Source organism: Anabrus simplex, chromosome 3 (genome assembly GCF_040414725.1).
Source record: "Anabrus simplex isolate iqAnaSimp1 chromosome 3, ASM4041472v1, whole genome shotgun sequence".
Lineage (NCBI taxonomy): Eukaryota > Metazoa > Arthropoda > Insecta > Orthoptera > Tettigoniidae > Anabrus > Anabrus simplex.
In genome coordinates, this window is record NC_090267.1 from 362,930,427 (window position 1) to 362,951,670 (window position 21,244).

General features: G+C 43.3%; 1 protein-coding gene across 1 annotated transcript in view; it reads left to right on the top strand.

The window, feature by feature from the left end:
* The first annotated feature begins 10,144 nt into the window (after window positions 1–10,144).
* The window catches only part of VGAT (vesicular GABA transporter), a 32,363-nt gene continuing 21,263 nt past the window's right edge, over window positions 10,145–21,244 (top strand). Inside the window, exon 1 of the mRNA XM_067144514.2 lies at window positions 10,145–10,597. Coding sequence (XP_067000615.2) covers window positions 10,145–10,597 — 453 coding nt within the window. The remainder of the gene's footprint in view (window positions 10,598–21,244) is intronic.

The window sequence follows — 21,244 nt, forward strand, 5'->3', positions numbered from 1 at the left end:
ACTAAACTAATCATGCGGTAGTTGTCACACCTATTAGCTCCTGCTTTCTTTGGAATGCGTAATAACAACATTCTGTCTAAAATCGTATGGCATTTCTTCTGCATCATATATCTTACAGACTAAATGAAATAACCTCGCCATGCCGGTTTTTACAATGCTGTCTGTAATTCTGAGGGTATGTCATCAATTCCAGGTGGCTTGTTCCTATTTAGGTCTCTCAAAGCTCTGTCGAATTCTAACGTCAAGTTTGGGTCTCCCATTTCACCAGTATCAACAGCCTCTTCTTGTTACAGCAAATTATAATCTACAATGAGTGGCCAAAAGTCATGGGAAGACACTGAATGTGATGTTAATAATGAGTTGCTCCTCCGCGAGCCCTCAAAATGGCAGCAATACAGCGAGGCGTCGACTCCACAAGGTGTTGTATTCCTTCTGGAGGATCTGGATCCACGCATCTTGTACTGTTACCCACAATTGGTCTTGTGTAGTTGGTGCGGGGTTCATGGAGCGTACACCAACATTGACAGCATCTCATAAATGCTCGATTGGGTTAATATTGGGGGATCTGGAGGGCCAATCCATGGTCGTAACTTCACTAGAGTGCTTCTCCAACCACCTGTGTGCCACCACAGAGTAGTGGCATGACGCATTGTCCTGTTGAAACATGGCATCTCCAACAGGTACTCTAGGGCCAGAAAAGAATGCAGATGGTCTGAAAGAATGTCCACATAACGTACACCTGTCGGTGCTCCCTGCAGCCGGACAATGGGGCCTAATTGAGATCATGAGAACGCCGCCCAGACCAGAAGTGAGCCACCTCCCGCCTGGACACAACCTTGTTGACACGCAGGATCCATAGCTTCATGGGGCTACGCCACACTCTCACTCGCCCATCAGCTCGATACAACTGGAACCTGGATTCATCGGAACGTACCACACGCCGTCACTGTTCCATGGTCCATTGTCGATGTTCGCGGACCCATGCACGGCGTTGAGCTCTGTGTCGAGGTGTCAGGAAATGGACACGAGTTGGTCGTCGGCTGGTGAAGCCTATGTGGTGCAGCTTCCTCCTTACATTTCTGGTAGAAATGGGTTCCTGACTCTCAACATTCAGTTGAGCAGTGATCTGACTCACAGTAGCCCGTCGAGGGCCCAGTATGGCTCTGCGGAGGTGACGTGATGTCCGTTCGTTAAACACCTGTTGTCTTCCCGTGCGGTGGTAACATTCTCTTTGAGATACTGAAGATACCCTCGACACTGTTGACCTCGGAAACCCGAATTCGCATGTAATCTCCGCAATTCTATGACCCATGCGCCGATGATCATCCCACGTTCAAACTCGGTTAACAGTCGGGCTCCATGGCTAAATGGTTAGCGTGCTGACCTTTGATTCAAGGGGTTCCGGGTTCAATTCCGGCAGGGTCGGGGATTTTAACCTTAATTGGTTGTTTCCACTGGCCCGGGGACTGGGTGTGTGTCGTCCTTAAACAGAAAATACAAGGGAAAAAGAATTAGAAAAATAAGGAAAAACACAAGTAAAGAAGTCTAAAATATACAATCAAAATGAAAATACTCACGACATGTTGCCATCTTCACGACATTGGTGTCTGGACAGTCTTCTCAGCTACGCCGCAGCTAGCTGCCAATTTCAGGGGTCATATACGGGACATTTTCTAATGGGATACCCCTTCCCGTGACTCTTGGCCACTCAGTGTGTTTCTTTCCATTGACACTTGTTGAATATGTTCCTGCTTTCTATTTGCCTTGTCGTCTTTCCCTAGAAGTGGTTTTCCATCTGATCTTTTAATATTCATATACCTAGAGAGCATCTAATTTTCCTACAACCAAACAACCTTCAACATCCTCGTACTTCCCTTTCAGCCATTCTTCCTTCGCTGTCTTTCACTTTTTATCTACTTCATTCTTTAATCACCTGTATTCTCTTCTGCCTTCCTCATTTCTTTTTTGCAATCTAGTGCATCTTTCGTCAAACACGTTTAGTATCCTCTGAGTTATTCACGGGATTCTTACTTGTTCTTGTCTTTCTTCCTAACATTTTTTCAGCAGCACTGCTCATCTCATTCTTCACGGCTGCCCACTCTTCATCTATTGTGTTTCCTTCGGCCTTTTCGTTCAGTCCTACTTCAATATGTTCCTTGAAACAACCCTTCGCTCTCATTTCGTTCAACTTGTATAGATCCCATCTCCTTGCATTCCTTCCTTTCTTCAATTTCTTCAGCTTCAGACGGCATTTCATAACAACCAATTTGTGATCGGAGTCCACGTCTACTCCTGAGAAGGTCTAGCAATCCAACTCCGCCGTAGTACGGTAAGAAACGTTCTGATTATTATTATTATTATTATTATTATTATTATTATTATTATTATTATTATTATTATTATTATTATTATTATTATTATTATTATTATTATTATTATTATTTTCTAGTTGCTTTACGTCGCATCGACACAGATAGGTCTTATGGCGACGATAGGACAGGCCTAGGAATGGGAAGGAAGCGGCCGTGGCCTTAATTAAGGTACAGCCCCAGCATTTGCCTGGTGTGAAAATGGGAAACCACAGAAAAGCATCTTCAGGGCTGCCGACAGTGGGGTTCTAACGCACTATCTCCCGGATTCGAGCTGATAGCTGAGCGCTCCTGATCGCACGGCCAACTTGCCCGGTTATTATTATTATTATTATTATTATTATTATTATTATTATTATTATTATTATTATTATTATTATTTCTTCTTCTTTTTTTCTTTCTTTCTTTCTTTCTTAATCCGTTTACCATCCAGGATTGGTTTTTCCCTCAGACTCAGCGAGGGATCCCACCTCTGCCCTCTCCGGGATACAACTGGAGAGAAGGGCCAGTACCTCGCTCAGCACAGGCCGCCTCACCTGTTATGCTGAACAGGGACCTTGTGAGAGGATGGGGTATCGGAAAGGATAGACACTGATTGACTGTACAGTTGACGATGTGCCGTAATACTACCTCTGTCCACAATCTGTATTCACTTACATAGATGAAAAAGATGAAAAGGGTTAGGGCGGGGGAGTACGCACATCTTTGTATTTACTGAGAAGACGACGCCCTACAGGGGCACCTGAAGGAATGCCTGTGTTTAATTTTAAGAACATCGTTGGAATGTCTTTGAAAGTACTGGAGAGGTAAGATAGTACCTCATCCAGAACTGATATACCTACTGGTTCTGCTGTAGTAGAACTGAAAAAGTTATTTTCATAATCATTTACTCTTTCACATTTCTGCTTCCGTGCGATGTATACTGTTACTAGAATGTAACGATTACAAAGTTATTGTTCTTCTTCTTCTTAATTCGTTTACTCTTCAGGGTTGGTTTAACCTCGGACTCGGCGAAGGATTCCACCTCTAGCGCCTCAAGGGCAGTGTTCTGGAGCGTGAGACTTTGTGTCTGAGGATACAACTGAAGAAGAGAACCAGTACCTCGCCCAGGCGGCCTCACAACTATGCTGAACAGGGATCTTGTGGGAAGATGGGAAGATTGAAAGAAATAGACAAGGAAGAAGGAAGGAAGCGACCGTGGCCTTAGTTAGGTACCATACCGGCATTTGCCTGGAGGAGATGTGGGAAACCGCGGAAAACCACTTCAAGGATGGCTGAGGTGGGAATCAAAGCCCCCTCTACTCAGTTGACCTCCCGAGGCTGAGTGGAGCCCGTTCTAGCCCTCGTACCACTTTTCAAATATTTTGTGGCAGAGCCGGGAATCGAACCCGGGCCTCTGGGGGTGGCAGATAATCACACTAACCACTACACCACAGAGGCGGAGTACAATTTTATTTTAAGAAGTAAATTGCAAGTAAATATTAGATTTTGTAAAACGTAAGGATTACGAGTAAACATTAGGCTACTAAGTATCTAATCGTTACAAGCAATTCGATCACTTTCATTCCATTACCTCCCAACTCTGCATGTATATTATTTATTTATTGTTTACCGTTAATTCACAGCATGCCCCGTTACATGGAGCTAATACTACATGCTTGGAGTAATCATATTACAAATGTAACTTAATTTTCTAATTACATGTGAGATACATTCTTAATTAGATGGTTGTTATGATGTACATAAGTAAAAAAAAATGTAATTCAAACTACAACCTTTTTTTCACAGTTGTTTAAATGCAATTGAGTTCGTGAAACGTAAGAACTGTTTAAAATAATTTTTGACTAACCTCCTTTTGCTCACTGGCCATGACTCTGTACCTAAAATATCTTTAATTAAAACGGTTCTATTGTCTTAATTCACAATTAAATAAAATGGTCCACAGTTTGATCACTGGCATTGCATGGACATACGGGACTATCTAAAATTTTAAAACGATGAATATAAGTTCTTAATTGTCCATTATCATTGCGGTGAAATATGGCGTTAAATAAATATGTCGGGAAAGTCTGTCTATTACATTGGGAAACTGAATACTATACGGACATGGAAATGAACAAATTAGCAACATAGGCTAAAAAAATAAAATTAATTTCAATGAACAGAAATCAGAGACTATGCACATAACGAGGAGAAAAAGAGATAAAAATCTATCTCGCTAATAATAACTTGAAGCAAGTGGACAAAATAAAATATCTGGGGATAATATTTGACCAAAAACTTAACTTTATGCACCAAAAATTAATTCACGCATTGTCAAAATCAGCGAAAATATGTTGAGGGCTTCAACATGAGGCTCTGAAGGTAATATATGAAGGAGCAATACAACCACTGCTCGCTGTACGGGGCATCTGTGTAGATTGGAGCTGTGGAAAAGGAATGCACCAGAAAAAATTACGTAAGAGTGCAAATGCTTATTAACAAAAAATTCGCGAAAGGTTTCCAGACTATATCTAACGAAGCACAGTGCATCATTACAGGACTGACACCTATTGCTATTAAACCAGAAGAGAGTGCAGAATTATACAGTGTTTTGAAAGAAATGAGACGAAATAATTTAATAGACTTTGCAGTGGAAATTGAACAAATATTGCATCCAGCAAATAAATCACAATTAGTGATTTCAAGGAATCTGAAAATGACAACTTTGAAATGATGGACGGACGGACGGACGGACGGACGGACGGACGGACGGACGGACGGACGGACGGACGGATGGATGGATGGACGGACGGACGGACGGACGGATGGATGGATGGATGGATGGATGGATGGATGGATGGATGGATGGATGGATGGATGGATGGACGGACGGACGGACGGACGGACGGACGGACGGATGGATGGATGGATGGATGGATGGATCACCAAGAAGGAGTGGTCAGAACTTTATGCCAATTACAGGGTAGACTGACGTCACTGAGGTATTCTCATGATGTGAAATGCGCCGCTGTGCTGCGCACGTAGCGAACGATAAATGGGACACGGCGTTGGCGAATGGCCCACTTCGTACCGTGATTTCTCAGCCGACAGTCATTGTAGAACGTTTTGTCGTGTGCCACAGGACACGCGTATAGCTAAGAATGCCAGGCCGCCGTCAACGGAGGCATTTCCGGCAGACAGACGACTTTACGAGGGGTATGGTGATCGGGCTGAGAAGGGCAGGTTGGTCGCTTCGTCAAATCGCAGCCGATACCCATAGGGATGTGTCCACGGTGCAGCGCCTGTGGCGAAGATGGTTGGCGCAGGGACATGTGGCACGTGCGAGGGGTCCAGGCGCAGCCCGAGTGACGTCAGCACGCGAGGATCGGCGCATCCGCCGCCAAGCGGTGGCAGCCCCGCACGCCACGTCAACCGCCATTCTTCAGCATGTACAAGACACCCTGGCTGTTCCAATATCGACCAGAACATTTTCTCGTCGATTGGTTGAAGGAGGCCTGCACTCCCGGCGTCCGCTCAGAAGACTACCATTGACTCCACAGCATAGACGTGCACGCCTGGCATGGTGCCGGGCTAGAGCGACTTGGATGAGGGAATGGCGGAACGTCGTGTTCTCCGATGAGTCACGCTTCTGTTCTGTCAGTGATAGTCACCGCAGACGAGTGTGGCGTCGGCGTGGAGAAAGGTCAAATCCGGCAGTAACTGTGGAGCGCCCTACCGCTAGACAACGCGCATCATGGTTTGGGGCGCTATTGCGTATGATTCCACGTCACCTCTAGAGCGTATTCAAGGCACGTTAAATGCCCACCGCTACGTGCAGCATGTGCTGCGGCCGGTGGCACTCCCGTTCCTTCAGGGGCTGCCCAATGCTCTGTTTCAGCAGGATAATGCCCTCCCGCACACTGCTCGCATCTCCCAACAGGCTCTACGAGGTGTACAGATGCTTCCGTGGCCAGCGTACTCTCCGGATCTCTCACCAATCGAACACGTGTGGGATCTCATTGGACGCCATTTGCAAACTCTGCCCCAGCCTCGTACGGACGACCAACTGTGGCAAATGGTTGACAGAGAATGGAGAACCATCCCTCAGGACACCATCCGCACTCTTATTGACTCTGTACCTCGACGTGTTTTTTTGCGTGCATCGCCGCTCGCGGTGGTCCTACATCCTACTGAGTCGATGCCGTGCGCATTGTGTAACCTGCATATCGGTTTGAAATAAACATCAATTATTCATCCGTGCCGTCTCTGTTTTTCCCCCAACTTTCATCCCTTTCGAACCACTCCTCCTTGGTGTTGCATTGTCACTGTCAGTCAGTGTATGTATGTATGTATGTATGTATGTATGTATGTATGTATGTATGTATCTATGTATGTATGTATGTATGCATGCATGTATGTACAGAAGATTTTGTAATTCATTTTGAATTTCGTGCATTATAAGCACCATATGATCCTTCAAGATTAGGTTGTGTCGTTCCTTCGAGAAAATGACCTCCTATGCCTAGAAGAGATGCTGTAACGAGACAGATATTTCTCAGGCAACGAAGTGTCCAATATTGATATTTTAAATTAATCATAGGCAAGACATTGTTCTGATAACACGATTAAGGCCACTTCTGTATTGCAGTAGATTTATTAATCAGATAATGGTCCCTAACAAAAAGGTAGAGTTGCGAAAATGTTGCAAACTTTGCGCTGGGAAGACTTGGGAGTAAGGAGACGAGTTGCTCGACTAAGCGGTATGTTCCGAGCTGTCAGTGGAGAGAGGGCATGGATTAACATAAGTAGACGAATAAGTTTGAATGGAGCTTTTAAAAGTAGGAAAGACCATAATATGAAGATAAGGTTGGAGTGCAAGGGGACAAACTGGGGCAAATATATATATATTTTTTGCAAGTTGCTTTACGTCGCACCGACACAGATAGGTCTTATGGCGACGATGGTACTCTGCTGCTTGTTGTTTTAAGGGGTCTAACATCGAAGGTCATCGGCCCGACGATGGTACAGGAGAGGGCTAGGAGTGGAAAGGAAGCGGCCGTGGCCTTAATTAAGATACAGCCCCAGCATTTGGCTGGTGTGAAAATGGGAAACCACATAAAACCATCTTCAGGGCTGCCGACAGTGGGGTTCGAACCTACTATCTCTCGAATGCTGGATACTGGCCGCACTTAAGCGACTGCAGTTATCGAGCTCGGTGGGGCAAATATTTGTTTATAGGACGAAGAATTAGGTATTTGAATATAATTCACTAAGGGAGATGTTCGATAAACTTCCAAATTCTTTGAAATGATTAGACTAGGTAAACAAATGATAGGGAATCTTCCTCCTGGGTGGCAGATGTAATTGATGATTGATACATTTCATACTGTATACACATAGTCACTTATAGGCCTACAGTCCATACAATACATAAACAAACACGCACCCCATCGCACTACAACCCTAAAAGGCCTTGGCCTGCTAAGCGACCGCTGTTCAGACCGAAGGCGTACAGATTACGTGGTGACATGTGGTCAGCGCGACTAATTCTCTCGGCCGTCATACTTAGCTTTCTATATCGGGGTCGCTATCTCACCGTCAGATAGCTCCTTACTTGTTCTTACGTAGGCTGAGTGGACCTCAAACGATCCCTCATATCCAGGTAAAAAAACCTGACATAGCCGAGAATCGAACACGGGGCCTCCGTGTATGAGGCAGGCTCTATCTCTACATCGAGGAGCCGGCATGTACAATACACACAGGACTAAAATTTACAGCTCCTCTACTATTATTATTACCATCTTCAGGGTTGCCGACAGTCGGGTTCAACCCCAGTATCTCCTCTATTATTATTATTATTATTATTATTATTATTATTATTATTATTATTATTATTATTATTATTATTTTTATTATTATTATTATTTTTATTATTATTATTATTAATGACTGTTATAAAAAATACACCAGCAATACTATTTGAAGTTGAAATACACACGCTTCCTAGATTCTTAATATGTTGTTTTAAACGTTAGAATTTCAGCTGCTAGGTAAGTCGAAAATGTGATTCCTTTCACATATTTTAACCATCGGAACTCTTCTTAACAACTAATTAACTGAATGTATTAATTTCTTTTAAGATGTAATTTCATAATCTGAAATTAACTACCTCACTTCCCTTCACCTGACTACATTTCATTACCTTTCCTTCACATTTGTTTATTTTCAACTTAAAGTCCTATTTTTCAAAACTGAGCTTATATAATTTAAAAAGTATTCTAAATTGTCTGCAGGCTCCGATAAAACGAAAAAATTATCGCTTGATTAGAGACAAAAGTTAAATACGCTGTGCATGGCTTTGTAAACTATATTGACCTACTACGCTTATATGTCATTATCATTACACATCTCGTAAAAGCCAGCTAGAACCCAGTTCTAAGTTAATATTTTAAACAATATGAGGATATCCTAATTATGTTGTGTGTGGGATGTCAGAATTTCATCAGTGTTTCGTTTTTTTTTTTTTTTACACAGGAAAGCTATCTTTGAACCCCGCAGCTGAAAACAAAATGATTACTTTTGCATGTTTTAGAATGTTTTTGACTTGGTTAGTACATTAGAATTAAAGCACCTGCAACAAGTTAAAAGACAGCAAGAGCTGTTTGGAAGAATTCCCACGAGGATCCACTTCGTAAAGCTCATTTAAACGTTTTGACTTCCCGCTAAGCCGGAAGCAACTGGTGATTGGTATTGAGCTTGATGAATTTTCCAATATAGACACGCAAGTATTATCTTGAATACAATAAATATAACTTAATGTAAATACCTTCAACACAAGGAATTATCAATAATGAATTTAAGCTTGTAATGCCTCTTCAGTAGTCGTTTAGAAAATTAGATATTGGTAAACACATTTATACATTATTCACCACTTTAGCAATCAATGTCATTTAAAATGTAAATGGAACATTTGAGGGGTACAGAAAACCGTCCTTTGGACAGATGCGAAATCTCACGACGATTTATTCCACAACAGAATCGGACGATTAGTTCCTAGCCCCACCGCAACCAGTGCGGCGTTGTAATCTAGCTGCCGGCAGCGAGAATTGATCCATTCGGGAGTGCGGTCCACATCTTTCATATTCCAGCATCCCTCGGCCGCAAATCTCCCACTCTCATCGCCACACCAAGGGCTGCTAACTGTCTTCCATCGCCATCGAAAGTTGTCAAACTGGACGCTCATACATCGTAGTACAGTGCAATCTGCAGACAATGAAACTAAAGCATGAGGAACTTAATATCTACTCTTCAGGAACGTTACAGTAAGTGGAACCGAAAAGTGAGTAACTGCCATTCTGTAATATCTACGGAAAATATAGTGTGATTATTTTCAAGTTGCTCTAGATTTTTGAAGCCATGAAATTACATTTCCTATCTCTTGCCGAATGTCGAATCAGATATGGCGGATATTAAAGTGACTTCAAAGCTCCCAAGTGTGTACGAAACCACTTCAGAAGTAATTTTGTTTTGTGCAGTAAAATGATCTTGTGATAAATCAAAAGAGATTTCAAAATTTTCAGACCGTACTTGGAAAGTTATGGTGTTGTAATACCGACTAAAAATAGGTATTGATTATTTGGTGAGAATCTTTATTTCACGGCTGAAAGATAACTGTGCCCCAGAAGAAAAGCGGAGGTGAGGGGGAATATCTACTAACTGATGTTAACTTCTGTAATATGGTACAGTGAATGTGAATAAAGTTTGAAGTGTGTGTTTTTAAAGTCTCGTGAACGATGGCCCAATTCGGAAGGTTTCATGTTCCCCCACTACGCGCCACCATCAACGTGGCATGGGAGACTCTGAAGGCCACACTTCCTGATAGTAGTCCGTGCTTCGACCTGGTGAAGAATGCTGCTACAGGATCCGGGAATCGCCCTCGTGAACCCGGAGAAAGAGTCCGTTTCGCTCAGTTCGGTACCGGTACTGACGGCGCTCAGCAGATGGGAGAAAGCACCGAGATGGCCACCATGCCCGGCGAAGATGGGCAGGCGGCAGATGGCGGCCGGGGGGTTGCTGAAGATGGTTTCATAGAGCGTCAGCTGAGCTACCAACAGTCTCGTGGTGATGGCAGCCTCACCAGCGTCGACTTCGATGATGAAGGTGGATGTGGAGAATTCGGAGAGGGGAAGAGTCGCAAGAAAATCAACGAGTGGCAAGCTGCATGGAATGTAACTAACGCTATCCAGGTAAGTTCCTTTCCATCACCTACTGTGTAGTTTGGATTGTGCCTCCGTGTAGATAATTTAACTCATAGACGGTAAAGGCGTGCTCAATTCACCTAGAAAAGAAAATGGGTTCGATTTTCCTTCAGAAACTCGAAAAATAAATGCGAGGTTTCTGGAGAGCCACACGACCCTCAGAATCTCCCATAAAATAAGAGTTTGTCTGTACATTGTTCAGAATTTAAAACGAATTGTATTGTTGTATCGGTCATGACCACAGTAACAAGGAAATGCACTTTTAAATTTTCTGTCATCGCTGTCTGTCTGTCTGTCTGTCTGTCTGTCTGTCTGTCTGTCTGTCTGTCTGTCTGTCTGTCTGTCTGTCTGTCTGTCTGTCTGTCTGTCTGTCTGTCTGTCTGTCTGTCTGTCTGTCTGTCTGCACGCGCATCACGAGAGAATGGCTGAAGAGAATTTCATGAAAATCGGTATATAAAGTCGGGGAATGAGGCATTACAATCTAGGCTATAAATAATTGTATTCCCGCTGAGTAAAAAGGTAGTTTAGGGGAAGGTCTAAAATGTAATTCTCAAATATCTATGTTATTAGTGGTCCTGTCGATAAATACTACGTAACTAAAGTTACATAGAATTAAATTTCTGATCGTTTATGTCTTATACATATTTATCGTACCGACTATGATAACAGAGATATTCATGAATTTCGGTTTTTGTCCCTAAGCCCACATCAACGCTGAACCACGAAAAAAATTGGGGGAATAGAATTTAGTGAAGATCGGTATGCAAAGTCAGGAATAAGGCACTAGAGTCTAGGCTATGAATAATTTCATTCACGCTGGATGAAATGATAGTTTGGGGGAAGGCACCCAAAAGGTAGTTTTTAAATACCCATGTTATTGGTGCTATCGAAAAGTACTATGTAACAAAAGTTATAGAGAAAACAATTTCCGATCATTTATGTCGTATACAGTTTTGCCATACCGAATATGATAATAGAATTCATGAATTTAGACTTTTCTTACTGTCTGTATCAACACAGAACATTGCTAACATGGAAATGTTGTTCAGTCGTGTTAACTGGTTATGGTTTTTGTCTTGGTTGTCTTCAGGTGTTAAACTGTGTGGTCATCGGTCCATATCAATACGGAAAATTGTGAAGATGATTATAAAAATGAGGAAATTTGTAAAGAAACGATCGCTTGAATAATAAGACAAGAGAGAGTTATGAAATATTACATTAGATGCCCTAATATCACAGCGTCGGACAAATACTAAATGTGCAGGACTACAATATCGAAAGCTAATAAAACTGATCGAGAATAACATGTGATGCCATCTGTCTCTTCTGCTGTCACTCATCTCCGATAGATGGGATTACTGCTGCGTCTCGGGTAAAACAACTTGCCTGAAGATTGGTGGAAAGTAGCTTGGAGAATTAAATAACTTTTCACATGCAATATGATTGTCACGTCAACCACGGGTACTACAGCTAGTCTTACACTAGAAATGAGTACCGGAATCCGACACGAGGCTGACGTATTTGAACACCTTCAAATACCACCGGACTGAGCCAGGATTGAACCTGCCAACTTGGGCTCAGAAGGTGCTATAGTTTTAAATAGAACGTGGTGTACCGAATTTGGTAGGATGCCCAATTAATACATTAGAACATCACTGCACGTCTGTCGTCGTTACATAGGTTTTCCACCATATGATTCTAAACAGTATTCCGGTAATTTTCACGTTTGTTGTGTAAATACATTATATTTCTTTATTTTTACTTCCTACAATGATAGGCTGCCAACATCTGACAAAGTATACCATAACACTTGAATATTGAATGTATGTGTAACCATGAAGAATTTTCTGGAGTTAATCCTTCTCGTATGCAGTACTATATAGGTGATTTCTAGCAATTTGGCCGGAGACTTTAATGGCCAAGACGGCTAAATCGCAGTGCAGATTCTTGGGAATGCCCACACTTTTGAAAAACTTAACTGAGAATTTGATATGGTTCCTCTTGCTCCGATGAAAAGTCCTACAACCCGTATACAGGAGATGTTGTATGATTCTTTGAAGTAACTGATGGTTGGTTGGTTGGTTGGTTGGTTGGTTGGTTGGTTGGTTGGTTGGTTGGTTGGTTGGTTGGTTGGTTGGTTGGTTGGTTGGTTGGTTGGTTGGTTGGTTGGTTGGTTGGTTGGTTGGTTGGTTGGTTGGTTGGTTGGTTGGTTGGTTGGTTGGTTGGTTGGTTGGTTCACAGATGACTCGCTTTCTCCGCGTCTACCTCTGCTGGCCGACTTAACTTGACCTCACATCTAGTGGTGAGGTCCAGAATGTATGCAAAGTCTTTTACTCGGTCAATTGCGATTATATCTATTCTCCGGTTGCTTCTACCGTCAGCAACACATGGCACCTCTTCGTGTATCTCGTAACCTTTCTGGGAGAGTGCTGCTGCAATTCTAGATCTTATTCTGTTGTGCCTAACATTCTTTCTTAAGCATGTCCCCCGTGGACATAAACCAAGAACATGAGCTAGGGTTTGAGTTCACTGCAGTGTCTGCAGTCCAAGAAGGGCCCGTACAGGAACCTCGTTGTATTGCATTTTCAGCGCGTCTTTCCACTCTGATCCGGAGAGTCAATTTAGGGTGTCGAGCCATCTGTTAGCCGGTGTGTATTCCTAACAGAGGATGACTCCCTTACCACGAGTTCTTAATGCGCACCATTTGCTATACTCTTTCAATAGCATACACGTTTATGTTTATCGATGGCCAACATTTCATATATTTAAACCAGGGGTGCAGAAATTTTCTCTGAATTGAGGAGCCAGTCCAAAAATTTAGGGCCCAGCAAGAATCCCACCAAATAATCCAGTTGCGCTACTTAGCGTTGACCTCGGTATTGATTTTCCTCAGCTACATTGATTAAAACTTGAATAATAATAATAATAATAATAATAATAATAATAATAATAATAATAATAATAATAATAAAGGATACGCGTAGAACCACTAAAATGCAACTCAGTACCAGAGATACAGTGTACTTTTGACTACATTACATGTAACTATGAAGTAATTAGTTCTCAATTTTTCCACCAAAGGCTCTGCTGCTGTAATAGATATAAGAGCAACTGAGTTATGCACGTCGACTGTCCACTACCATTTGTTATAGTTCTCTCGTTCGTGGATATACACTGCAAAATTTCCTGTTTTCATTACCGCAATATTGCACATATCTTTACCGCAAAATATAAAGTGTACCGGTACAAAACTTTACCTTAAAAACTGGCAGTGCAGCACACTGCTTGCCCCGGTGGAACACTTGTCTTAAAGTGGGATAGGCTGGAACCGATGTGCAATTCTTTTTACGTGCTCCAGTAACGGTAATTCATCTCGTTGAGATTTGTCCCAAAATTCGATAGCAGCAACACGATGATTTTCACGGTCATATCTATTTATTTTTCTTTTATAATGCACTGTGGTAAAGTACAGATAAGTTTCACTTTGCAATTGCTTTAAAGCTTCCCCAGACTCATGGATAGAAGGGTGAGGTTTATAAAATTGTTTTAAATGTCGATGAAACGACTCCGCACTATTTTTAGTTCCAATGTCATCTGTTGGTAGACTGGCCCATAAATTAGAGTGAAATTTAGCATCTTCACTTACATAGTTTTCAAGTACATAGTCTAGAAAGAAATTAACTGAATGTGATTGGAAACAATACTATCCAACTCTACAAACACATCCTCGACTGTGCTTGGAGGTAGAAATCTTTTGCGGTAGTGAAAACGTATTTTTTGCTGTAATAAAAAGTATTTTTGCGGAATTTCTTTTACGTTTTCGCGCATTTACTATCCAGCCTGTTCTCCTTGGTCTCGAGTTATTTATTTTCGAGAAGATTGTGGAGTGGTTATAAGCTTGTTCAGTAACATCACGTCAGATACCACGGGGCTATTGTTGCAAATTGATGGGTAGGAGGAAAAAGTATGAAAAATGGAAAAAAAATATTCGGGGACCGAAACTTAGGCGCCAGTCACCGCGGGAACGTGGCGCTCGGGATTTCTGCACTCCTGATTTCAACAATACAGAAGTATTAAAAACCCAATATTATGATATATTCATATACTGTAAGCGTTAGTGAAATAGGTTAATAATGATGATAATGTTATTGGATTTACGTTCCCACTAACCACTTTTACGGTTTTCGGAGACGGCGAGGTGTCGGAATTTAGTCCCGCAGGGGTTCTTGTTCATACCAGTAAATATACAGACACGAGACTGACGTATTTGAGCACCTTCAAATAACACCGGACTGAGCCAGGATTGATCCTGCCAAGTTGGGGTAAGAAGGCCAGCGCCTCAATCGTCTGAGCCATTCAGCCCGGCGTATATATATATCTGCCATGCCATCTCCAGCTTACCATGTTAATTGATTATTCACCCAAGCTTCATTGAAATGACTCGGATCCAACTCAGGCAGTTCCCTTCTTATGCCAAGGTTACGAATAGTGGCAACCTTGACCTCCCACTCCTCCAAGGGCCTTCGTGACCGGTACGGAGATGGCTCTTTAAGATTAGAACCAAACCAAACCCCATGGCACTACAGCCCTTGAAGGGCCTTGGCCTACCAAGCGACCGCTGCTCAGCCCGAGGTTCTTGTGGTCAGCACGACGAATTCTCTCGGCCGTTATTTTTGGCTTTCTAGACCGAGGCCGCTATCTCACCGTTAGATAGCTCCTCAATTCTAATCACGTAACCTGAGTGGACCTCGAACCAGCCCTCAGGTCCAGGTAAAAAATCCCTGACCTGGCCGAGTTTTAAGATTAGAGATAACGTTTTTACTAATATATTGTATCCGTTAATTGTCCGGCTTCATGGCTAAATGGTTAGCGTGCTGGCCTTTGGTCACAGGAGTCCCGGCAGGGTCGGGAATTTGAACCATTATTGGTTAATTTCGCTGGCACGGGGGCTGGGTGAATGCGTCGTCTTCATCATCATTTCATCCTCATCACGACGCGCAGGTCGCCAGCAATCGTCAAATCAAAAGACCTGCTAAATCTACACACCATTCCATTTCATCTGTTAATTCTCTAAGGATTGGGCTAGATTCCACAATCTATAAGCTAGTTCGAGGTAAATATCCATTCCTCTCTTTTTCTGCAAATGTATGCCATTTCTACAACCTTCATCTAAGACATAAAGATTTCGAGGATATTATCCAGATTAGGCTACGTGAGAATCGAATTGTTTAACCAAGAAACGAGTTTAAAATACGGTACAGTGCTTCAAAAGTAGGTAGTAAGGTCTCAGTGGTCCCTTCGGTTATACTTCCTGGTGAACGAACTGATGATTACAACAATCACCACATCACTACGAAATATCGGTCCTATTATAACGCTTATCTTGCACTGATTATTTAATGGAGATCAGATGTATTGCTTGCTCAATTGAAATATTGACTGGTGTCTAAAACTTTGTAATTTCGTGTGTCTATTTCTAGCCGAGTGCAGTCATAGTAAGGCAGACCCTCCGATGAGGGTGGGCGGTATCTGCCATGTGTGTGGTGTGTGAGTTGCAGGGATGTTGGGGACACCCAGCCCTCGGGTCATTGGAATTAACCAATGAAGGTTAACATCTCCGACCCGGCCGGGAATCGAACCCGGGACCCTCTGAACCGAAGGCCAGTACGCTGACCATTCAGCCAACTAGTCAGACGTCTAGAAACTTATACTTCGACAACATACAGTACACTACACATCAGAACGACAGCATACTGATGATAGTTTAAGAGAGTCTACATCCGGGCGAGTTGGCCGTGCGCGTAGAGGCACGCGGCTGTGAGCTTGCATCCGGGAGATAGTAGGTTCGAATCCCACTATCGGCAGCCCTGAAAATGGTTTTCCGTGGTTTCCCATTTTCACACCAGGCAAATGCTGGGGCTGTACCTTAAATAAGGCCACAGCCGCTTCCTTCCAACTCCTAGGCCTTTCCCATCCCATCGTCGCCATAAGACCTATCTGTGTCGGTGCGACGTAAAGCCCCTAGCAAAAAAAAAAAAAAAAAAAAGAGAGTCTACAGAAGGTCACCTACCCCACAGTTCAGGCACCTGTCCCAACTTTGAACAAGTATCTCTATACTCCTCATGGCTATATAGTTGAGAGGCTGGCCTTTGGTCTCGGCCGGATTTTAAGCTGGGTGTATCATAGGGAGAGCCCCATTTCCACAGTCGCGCAGGTCGCCTCAACTCAGAAGACATGGACCAGACAACTTCGGAGGGCACACACCATTATTACAATGGAGGAACCCATCTTCCACAACATTAGGAACCACTTGATCGATGGGCTTTTAACAGTAGACCAAAGACATGACTGTCGCAAGCGGGATCTTGGCTGTAAGGTGATAAATAAATCAATCAATCAATCAATCAATCAATCAATCAATCAATCAATCAATCAATCAATCAATCAATCAATCAATCAATCAATCAGTCAATCAATCAATCAATCAATCAATCAATCAATCAATCAATCACCAATGATCTGCATTTAGGGCAGTCGCCCAGGTGGCAGATTCCCTAAATGTTGTTTTCCTAGTCTTTTCCTAAATAATTTTAAAGAATTTGGACCGTGCGGTTAGGAGTGCGCAGCTATGAGCTTGCATCCGGGAGATAGTGGGTTCGAACCCCACTGTCAGCAGCCCTGAAAATGGTTTTCCGTGGTTTCCAATTTTCCCACCAGGTAAATGCTGGGGCTGTACCTTAATTAAGGCCACTGCCGCTTCCTTCCCATTCCTAGGCCTTTCCTATCCTATCGTCACCATAAGATCTATCTGTGTCGGTGCGACGTAAAGCAAATAGCAAAAAAAAAAAAAAAAAAAAAAGTAAAATTATCGAGCATCTCCTATGATAAATTATACCAATCCCTAACTCTTATCCTTATGTATGTATGTATGTATGTATGTATGTATGTATGTGTGTATGTATGTATGTATGTATGTATGTATGTATGTATGTATGTATGTATGTATGTATGTATGTATGTATGTATGTATGTATGTATGTATGTATGTATGTATGTATGTATGTATGTATGTTTAGTCCTCAGCCCGAAGGCTGGTTGGATCCTCAACAGCTCCGCCATCAGCTGTCATAGATGGCCTAGGCGTCACAGAAGAGGCGTACTAGGGCAATGAGGAGCGAGGTAGTTTCCCGTTGCTTTCCTCACCGAGCCAGAAGTTTGCTATTACATATCGGTCTGCCAAGCCTACTGAAATGCATGCACCAACCGACCCTATGAGCAATATTTTCACACAATTCATAGCAGGGACTGGCTGCAGATGGAATGGCATTACTAGCATCACTCATACCTCAGTCACTTTCATTTTGTCAAAGCCAAAGATAAGACAGAGACAGATCTATGAAAGAAACAAAATTGCTCTAGCCTATACCAGAAGACATAGTGCACTGTAAACACTAGGTCCCGCCAACAAAGGCACTTCTTATCCTTATAAAAGAATATTTGTCCCAATTTGTCCTCTGGAATTCCAATTTTATCTGCATATTGCGATCTTTCCTACTTAAAAAACGCCACACGAACGTATTCATCTGCTAATGTAAAATGACAGTCCTGAAATAGTGTTTGGTGACAACAGACTTAACATCGGCAGTCTAGATAAATACGTAAGTTTTTCACTATATTATAATTGTATATAATTTATTTTTTGTCATTACTGTTTCATGTTATCACTCATCTCTCTATCATTGACAAGTTTACGCTACGTAAACAATACTGTACATATATAAGCTTATTTTAAGTGATTTGATAGAATCTGAGGATGTTCTTGTAGAACGAAACATGTCATTCTTTGTATGTTAGTGTGTGTTTTACAGATATGCTTTTAGTGTTTTAATTTACATTATATTTGCTATGTGTTTGACAGACTGAAAAGCCTTTGCTACATTTAACTAAGTCAACACTGGAAAACATGGCTTCATTTTTAACAAATCATCTGCTAATGTCATTCCAAGCCATCGCTCCGCTGACAGCTCGGAACATACCGCTTGGTCGAGCAGATCGTCTCCCTTCTCCTAAGTTTTCCCAGCCTAAAGTTTGCAACATTTTCGTAAGACTACTCATTTATCGGAAATCACGCAGAACACTCGAGCGGATTTTCTTTGGATTTTTCCTAGTTCTCGAATCAAGTCGTCCTGGTGAGGGTCCCATACACTCGAACTATACTCAAATTGGGGTCTTACCAGATACTTATATACCCTCTCCTTTACATCCTTACTACAACCCCTAAATACCTCCATAACCATGTGAAGAGATATGTAATCTTTATTTACAGTCCCGTTTTTGTGATTACCTCAATGAAGACCTTTCCTTATAGGCGTATTAACAGCTAGGTACTTACAGTGGTCCCCATAAGAAACTTTCACCCCATCAAACAGTAATTACAACGGAGGAGACTTTTCCTATTAGTGACTCACAACCTGACTTTTAACCCCGTTTATCATCTTACCATTGCCTTCTGTCCATCTCACAACATGCCGAGGTCTTTATGCAGTTGCTCACAATCTTGTAATTTTTTATTACGCTGTATAGAATAACATCATCCGTAAAAAGCCTTATCTCTGATTCCAGTTACACTGACTGACAGAGCAAATGCAACACCAAGGAGGAGTGGTTCGAAAGGGATGAAAGTTGGGGAAAAAACAGAGTCGGCACGGAAGAATAATTGATGTTTATTTCAAACCGATATGCAGGTTACACAATGCGCACGGCATCGACTCAGTAGGATGTAGGACCACCGCGAGCGGCGATGCACGCAGAAACACGTCGAGGTACAGAGTCAATAAGAGTGCGGATGGTGTCCTGAGGGATGGTTCTCCATTCTCTGTCAACCATTTGCCACAGTTGGTCGTCCGTACGAGGCTGGGGCAGAGTTTGCAAACGGCGTCCAATGAGATCCCACACGCGTTCGATTGGTGAGAGATCCGGAGAGTACGCTGGCCACGGAAGCATCTGTACACCTCGTAGAGCCTGTTGGGAGATGCGAGCTGTGTGTGGGCGGGCATTATCCTGCTGAAACAGAGCATTGGGCAGGCCCTGAAGGTACGGGAGTGCCACCGGCCGCAGCACATGCTGCACGTAGCGGTGGGCATTTAACGTGCCTTGAATACGCACTAGAGGTGACGTGGAATCATACGCAATAGCGCCCCAAACCATGATGCCGCGTTGTCTAGCGGTAGGGCGCTCCACAGTTACTGCCGGATTTGACCTTTCTCCACGCCGACGCCACACTCGTCTGCGGTGACTATCACTGACAGAACAGAAGCGTGACTCATCGGAGAACACGACGTTCCGCCATTTCCTCATCCAAGTCGCTCTAGCCCGGCACCATGCCAGGCGTGCACGTCTATGCTGTGGAGTCAATGGTAGTCTTCTGAGCAGACGCCGGGAGTGCAGGCCTCCTTCAACCAATCGACGGGAAATTGTTCTGGTCGATATTGGAACAGCCAGGGTGTCTTGCACATGCTGAAGAATGGCGGTTGACGTGGCGTGCGGGGCTGCCACCGCTTGGCGGCGGATGCGCCGATCCTCGCGTGCTGACGTCACTCGGGCTGCGCCTGGACCCCTCGCACGTGCCACATGTCCCTGCGCCAACCATCTTCGCCACAGGCGCTGCACCGTGGACACATCCCTATGGGTATCGGCTGCGATTTGACGAAGCGACCAACCTGCCCTTCTCAGCCCGATCAGCATACCCCTCGTAAAGTCGTCTGTCTGCTGGAAATGCCTCCGTTGACGGCGGCCTGGCATTCTTAGCTATACACGTGTCCTGTGGCACACGACAACACGTTCTACAATGACTGTCGGCTGAGAAATCACGGTACGAAGTGGGCCATTCGCCAACGCCGTGTCCCATTTATCGTTCGCTACGTGCGCAGCACAGCGGCGCATTTCACATCATGAGCATACCTCAGTGACGTCAGTCTACCCTGCAATTGGCATAAAGTTCTGACCACTCCTTCTTGGTGTTGCATTTGCTCTGTCAGTCAGTGTATTTACCCATATCATTTACACACATAAGAAAACATAAATGCCGAATAATATTGCCTTGAGGAATTCCCCTCTTAATGATTACAGGATCAGATAATGCTTCACCTACTCTAATTCTCCAAGTTCCATTTTCTAGAAATACAGCCACCCATTCAGTCACTCCTTTTTCTAGTCCAGTTGCACTCATTTTTGCTAGCAGTCTCCCATGAAAAATGAAATGTCGTACGGCTTTAGTGCCGGGATATCCCAGGACGGGTTCGGCTCGCCAAGTGCAGGTCTTTCTATTTCTAGGCGGCCTGCACGTCGTGATGAGGATGACATGATGATGAAGACAACACATACACCCAGCCCCCGTGCCATTGGAATTAACCAATTAAGATTAAAATCCCCGACCCGCCCTGGAATCGAACCCGTTCAGCCAACGAGTCGGACAGCAGTCTCCCATGATCTACCCTCTATAACGCCTTAGATTGGTCAACAGCGATACAGTCCATTTGATAATAATAATTATGTTATTGGCTTTACGTCCCACTAACTACTTTTACGGCTTCGGAGACACCGAGGTGCCGGAATTTGGTCCCGCAGGATTTCTTT